We start from the raw sequence: 6,000 nt of genomic DNA, 5'->3' as shown, positions 1-6,000 counted from the left end.
TTAGGAACTGTAACCTGCTCTCTAAATTAAATGCTTTCCTTTATAATTTGGCTCCCGCAGCAGGCACTGAAATCTGCTGGAAGATGCCATCTAGTGGGTTATGGAAGTTTATTTAAGTTTAAATCCACTTGCTGGTGTGGGGTGAAGGTGGCAAGAGCTGCAATTGGTGGGATGCATAATGGTTTACATAGACTTTTTGTTGCTGCTTAGGAAATAAGATATTTCCCTGCGGGGGTTTGCATTGGAAGAGAACTAATATTTATTTAACCAGTGCCCAGCAGGGCAGGATTGTCACAGCTTTGCCATTCACAAAGCCGAGCCTCTGTGTACTTCTGAGTACTGGGGCTGCTGCTCGTCATTAAGAAACGAATCCACCCGTTTTGGGGAAAGCTGTGCTGCCATTGCTTTCTTCTTTAAAAAAAGAAAAAACAAGCCTCAAAAATAGGGACTATCTTGTCCCTATAAATTATCTAGTGTATGGTATAGTACAAACCACTTAACTGGCATACGAATAAACAGCATCCCTTTTTAACAGGAGCCATTGATGGGGATTGATTAGGAGCGATCCCGCCTGTCGGTGTGGCCGGGGATGGGCTGATGGCATCTCCATCCATGGCGTTCTGGGGGGACAGTCTCGTCCCCTGGGTGCTGTGTGTCCGTGGGGAGAGCTGCAACCCTCTGGGGAGCCCCTGTGCCCCCTTGAGGGGCACCAACAGCCTTTTGGGGAACCACTCACACAGCCCTTTGGGGAGCACCTGGACTTCTTTTGGGAGCATTGACAGCGCTTTAGGGAGCACCTGGACCCCTCTGTGGAGCATTCACAGACCTTTGGGGAGCACCTGGACTCCTTTGGGGAGCACCAATACCAATTTGGGGAGCACTCGCCATCCCTTAGGGAAGCACCTGGACCCCTCTGTGGAGCACTCACAGCCTTTTGGGGAGCACCGGGACACCTTTGGGGAGCACTCACATCCCTTTGGGGAGCCCTCAGAGCCCTTTGAGCATCATCAGTATAGGACCCCTTTGGAGAGCGACCTTCAGTCTGCGCTACTTCCCCCAAGCCCCTTTTAACTCCTTTTAAGGGTTTTTAACCCAATTCACCACCGTGACTCCCCCAGCGCTCGGACCGTGCTCCCGCCGCGCCGCGGCACCCTCGGAGCGCCGTTCCTGGGGAGCCATTGAGCGAGAGTCACGAGCGGCGGGGTCCCTAGCGGGGGGTCATTAGCAGAAGGTCATTAGCGAGGGGGTCATTAGGAGAAGGTCATTAGCGGGGGATCATTAGCGGGGGCAGGGGCGTGGCCTCTCGGGTGGGCGGGGCTTTCCCGGCCACACCCCGGAGCGGAGCGGAAGTGCCGGAGTTGCCGCCGGCGCCGCCGCCGAGCGCGGGCGAAAGTTGCGCTCCGGGAGCGCGGCGGGGGCGGCGGGACCGCGCTCGCTCCTGCTCCGCTCCCTGCGCCTCCCGGCCCCCATCCCGCGCCCGTCCCCGCTCCCGGCGGCCGCCCCGATGCGGCGGAAGCAGAAGCGGCTGCTGCAGGCGGTGGGGCTGGCGCTGGCCGCCCTCGTCTTCTTGCCCAACGTGGGGCTGTGGTCGTTGTACCGCGAGCGGCAGCCCGAGCGCGGCGCCGGGGACGGGGCGGCAGCCGCGGGGGCAGCGGCGGGCGAGGCGCCGGTGAGTGGCGGGGCTGGGGCAGCCCCGGGGTGCGGGGGAGCCCCGGGAGGGTCCGGGCGGTGTGCGGGGCCCGGCGCGTCCCTCCCGGTCGATTCGGGGGGGATGAGCAGCCGCGAGGGAGGGAGCCGCGATGGGCTGCTGTGCTCGCAGGGAAGGAGGTGTTTTCTCCATCCTGTGCCTGCGCTGGACGGGGAGCGCCAGTAGTTTCTTGGGCATTCACGGATGCGGGAACGGGAGGGTCTGCTTGTCTGTTTCCTTTGGTAAGGGAATAAAGCGAGGTCTTCGCTTCTTGCGCCGAGGAGGAAGGAAGGAAAGCTTGTCCCATCCTTGCATAGGCAAGAACAGCAATTTCATCTCCCAAAGATGTGCCTCACTGCCACGTCTCTCTATCTGCTTTGGGAGGGTGTGGGGAGCAAACGTCACCTGTTACCTGTGGGTCCCTGCAGAGCTTGGGGCGAGGGCAGAGAGTGCCGGGTGGAGCTTGGGAATTGTGTCAGTGGATGGTCCTCCTTTGGCGAAAGAGAAGCGGATAACTCTTCCTTAGAGGGAAAGGATGCCTGCTGGATACCTGGCCTGAGGATGTTGCAACACATGACTGCATTCCTTTCTTGTCCCACTGGTGTAGTAGTAAATTTAACAGCCAAATTTTTCTGCATAGTGTGTGAGTCAGGAAGGCTGGATCACCCAAATTAGGCGTTTGGACTCCGTGTAGCTGCATTTACTTTTGGCTCTGTACTTGCTTTGTCCCCTTCTGGGTTTGGTTTTGTACCATTAAGAATGATTGGGACTTGAAAGCTTGAATTGTCAGTGTGTAACTATCGCTTCAGCTGCCACTCTGCGAGGCTGTGCTTGTTCAAAACCACTTAAAACTCTTAGCTGTCTAAATCTTTCCCACCTTGGAGAATTCCTGCTGTAACTGCACCATAAAGGTAGAGTAACCTGCTGTGACAATTTGTGCTACGAGGGAGAGAAGACTCTCAAAGAGCTGTAGTCAAAATGGGAGTGAGCTCTTCTTTCCCCCAAGAAATGCTTTTTCAGATTCAATAATTTAGTTCAAGTCTGGATATAACCATGCTCATAGCCTTGTAATGTCCCATTCTGGTAGGGAAAAGGGTTCAGCTGTTGCCTACCATAAAACATAAAGTTGTAGCAGATCCTCCACCCTGCACAGAAGTCCCTTTGATATACACAGTGGTCATTACATGCCTGGTATTCCTGATGTTATTGCCTTATGCTTGTGTTTCCATGGGATGCAGGGAGTCTGTTTTGCCTGACTGGTGAAAATCAAGCCCTGCAGTCCTGCTCCGGAGCTTCACATGGTGAAATGAAGACCTGGGCAAAATCTTATGTCCTCCAGAGCAATGAGGACAAAGTTAGTAATTATTAGGAGGCTTCAAAGTGACAAGTCTGACTTTTATATTTTTGGCCTTCCAAAGTTGTCCTTGTACCGTGGGCTTTGGGTAGCTGTAAGCCAGGCAGTACCTCGCTGCTGATCTCTGTGTCTGTGCAGTGTTCCCAGCATTCAGACATCCTGTGCTGCCCATGTTGTACACAGTGTTGACTCCATTTTTCTGTGTCTCTTTAAAGTGTGGCAGCTGTCAGTGAATTGAAATTTGCTTTTGTTTTGATGGTGTGTTGAGCTGGGCAGGAAATGTCTGTACAGCAGGAAAATCTGCAATAAAACCTCTCAGCACTTGTGTAAATCAGTTACTGGGTTTTAGGATGAAGGCTTCATCTTCCAGTCTAATTAACAGGGAGTTATGGTCTGCAGGGGGTCTGTGGATGAAGAAATATTTGTATCATGAACCCATTTTTTTGAAGGATTTGGCCCTGAAATAATAGCTTGAGCTACACTGAGCAAGGGAAAACATGCCCTAAAGGATAAGGGGCTGTCTCGGTAAAAATAATTTCAGATGAAGCAGAATAAAAACAAACCAAATGTGATTTTGGTTTTTTGTTTAGTTGCGTGGGTTTGTTTTACTGTTGTCATAGAGGTATCTGCCAGCTGACTGCAGAGAGTGTTTTGGGCATCCTTAGATTCAGTAGTTCCAGCCTTTCTTCCTTGGTCCTGACAAGCATTCATGGGGTTTGTACCTACTAATCAACCTCTGACTTGTAAATGAATATGCTGTTTGTCTGCCTGTTCCTGAAGCCATTCAGAAGAGCTGACTTCTTAATACAAAACTCCAGATGAGAGGAGGAAATAATAATAAAAAATGGTATTCATAGCAGTCAGAAAGGATTTTCTTCTGTTTCTGGCTTTAAGTTTCCTTTTTGTGCAGCCGAATCTTTGAATTGAGGACAGTTCCTATGTACAGAACTGAGCTTTTCAATGAAATCTCTGTCCAGGCTCATTCTTTCTCCTTAAATGGTGTCTGCTGTTTAAGTCAGTAGTTTTATCTTTCAGAGTAACAGCAAAGGGGGGAAAGGTTTTAAGAAACTGCAGAATTAAAGCTCTAAAGCAATTCCAACAACATTGAGTTGTGATGCTAAAATTTTGAAGTTTGAAACCAGCTAGGAGTTTTTGTTGTCTATCTGTGCTGCATCCTGCCTTCAGAACAGCAATATATCCATGTAGGTGATTTTGCCTCATTTAATCTTTCTAGTGCCTGAAACAAACGTGTCAGAAAATTAAGCAATCAGAAGCCATGTAAATATATTCTAGGGAAGATTATTCTAAATGGTTTCTGTGGAAGTGCCTAGACAGCTAATTGCTTCTGTATTTACATGTTCAGGGGAAACATTATGGTGGTTGAAAATAGTGTATTGCTTTAATAAGGAGGGTGAGGTCTGTGCTCTTTCCTGCTGCCTTTGGGTTTGTTCTTCTGCAGCTCTGTAGGGCCCTTTTTGCTCTGCAGAGAAGGGATGGCCTTAAGGCATCAAGGTCTTGGCCTCAAGGTCGTGCTGCAGATCTCTTTAGAAAAGCTGATGCATTGAGTCAGTCCTCACTACAGCTGTGTGCTTTGAACTGGCCTCTGTCACTGCGTGCAATTGTTCAGCAAAGGAGATGATCTGGGAAGCTCTTTTTTCATGGCATGTGTAACAGGTTTGGCTTTAAGTAGGGATGGTGGTATTGTGGTACTGGAGTGTTTTGCTGACAGCTTAGAAGCTCCTTAGACTTCATGACTGCACTGTTTGCTCACCACTGTGAATGTATCGGTGTGCTCGGGGAATGCAGATTGACTTTTCTGTAGTTTCATCTTTTTCTTTTTTTAACAAGTGTTCAGTAAGTAAAAACATATGATCTGTAGGTGTGGGGGTAGGAAGAAGCAGCAAAAGAGATGCAGCTATTCCTTTTGTCTCTTGGATCTCTGCTGTCTGCCTCAGAGACTGCTGAGCATCCTCAGACAAAATGTTTAATTGATGCCTGTGTAGTGTTGCAGAATGCAAACCACAGATGAGTTGGGTTGTGGGCTGGTGGTTGATGCTTGGGCTAATACAAGTGTTTACATGACTCCTAGTGCTCTGCAGAGATACTGCTGTGCACCTCTGTGGTCAGGTTGGAGATCCACACTGTGTCATACCTGCTCTTCTGGGAATGTGGCATTTGAACTCGGAGAGATACTAAGCTGGAATGTTTTGGGATTTTTTTTAATTGCTGGCTAAAAGCACTGTAGCAAATTAGCTGCCTTTTGCGGCAGTGCATTTTTATCTGATATGATGAATGCGTTATGGAGTCGCCCTGTAGCTTGTTGTAGCAGTAATTTGTGCTCTATAAATTAACTCGGGAGCATGATGGAAGTGTATAAATCACATCGGTGATTGTGTGGTGCCCTCTGCTGCCAGCCAGCTGCAGTGAAGTGGGGTGCTCTTCTTGCCTGCTGCTTGGGAATGAGAAACCAACTGCACACGTGTGATTGAAAAAGAGTTTGTGAGAATGCTGCTTTTGGAAAGTTTGGGGTCATAAATTTTGGCTTTAGTGCAATTGAGCTTAAAGTTTCCAGCCGCTATTGCTGAAGATGTAGCCCCAGTGATGAGCTGAGTGGGGAATAATGATGCTGATGCTGTTGTTCATGTCCTCCTCAGCAGAGGAAGATTATGGATTTTGCTGTTCTGACCTGGGGGCAGCTGTGAAGTTGTCAAGGTTTGTCAGCGTCATGTTGTTGTTGGCAAAAGCTGGTGAGGAAGAGGATGTCTTTTGAGCAACAGATTCTGTGCTGCTGTGGCTGTGGAGGGAGGAGAAGGGCTTGGTGAAAGTGAAAGGAAAACCTTTCTGCTCTATGCCAGCCAGAGGTAAATAGAACTACCAGCTTGCTGTATGTCATAGGCCGATTCCTTTAGCCTGTTTGTGTCCTGGACCTTCCTGCTGCTCCTGTCTGGGGCCTGGTTCC

General features: G+C 49.5%; 1 protein-coding gene across 1 annotated transcript in view; it reads left to right on the top strand.

The window, feature by feature from the left end:
* Positions 1 to 1,359: 1,359 nt before the first annotated feature.
* Positions 1,360 to 6,000, top strand: part of GALNT10 (polypeptide N-acetylgalactosaminyltransferase 10) — an 84,039-nt gene continuing 79,398 nt past the window's right edge. Inside the window, exon 1 of the mRNA XM_071570060.1 lies at positions 1,360 to 1,669. Coding sequence (XP_071426161.1) covers positions 1,505 to 1,669 — 165 coding nt within the window. The 5' untranslated portion in view covers positions 1,360 to 1,504. The remainder of the gene's footprint in view (positions 1,670 to 6,000) is intronic.

This window comes from Pithys albifrons, chromosome 15, assembly GCF_047495875.1.
Source record: "Pithys albifrons albifrons isolate INPA30051 chromosome 15, PitAlb_v1, whole genome shotgun sequence".
Taxonomy (NCBI): domain Eukaryota; kingdom Metazoa; phylum Chordata; class Aves; order Passeriformes; family Thamnophilidae; genus Pithys; species Pithys albifrons.
The sequence above is the reverse complement of the archived record's forward strand: the minus strand, read 5'-3'. Positions and strand labels throughout refer to the sequence as shown.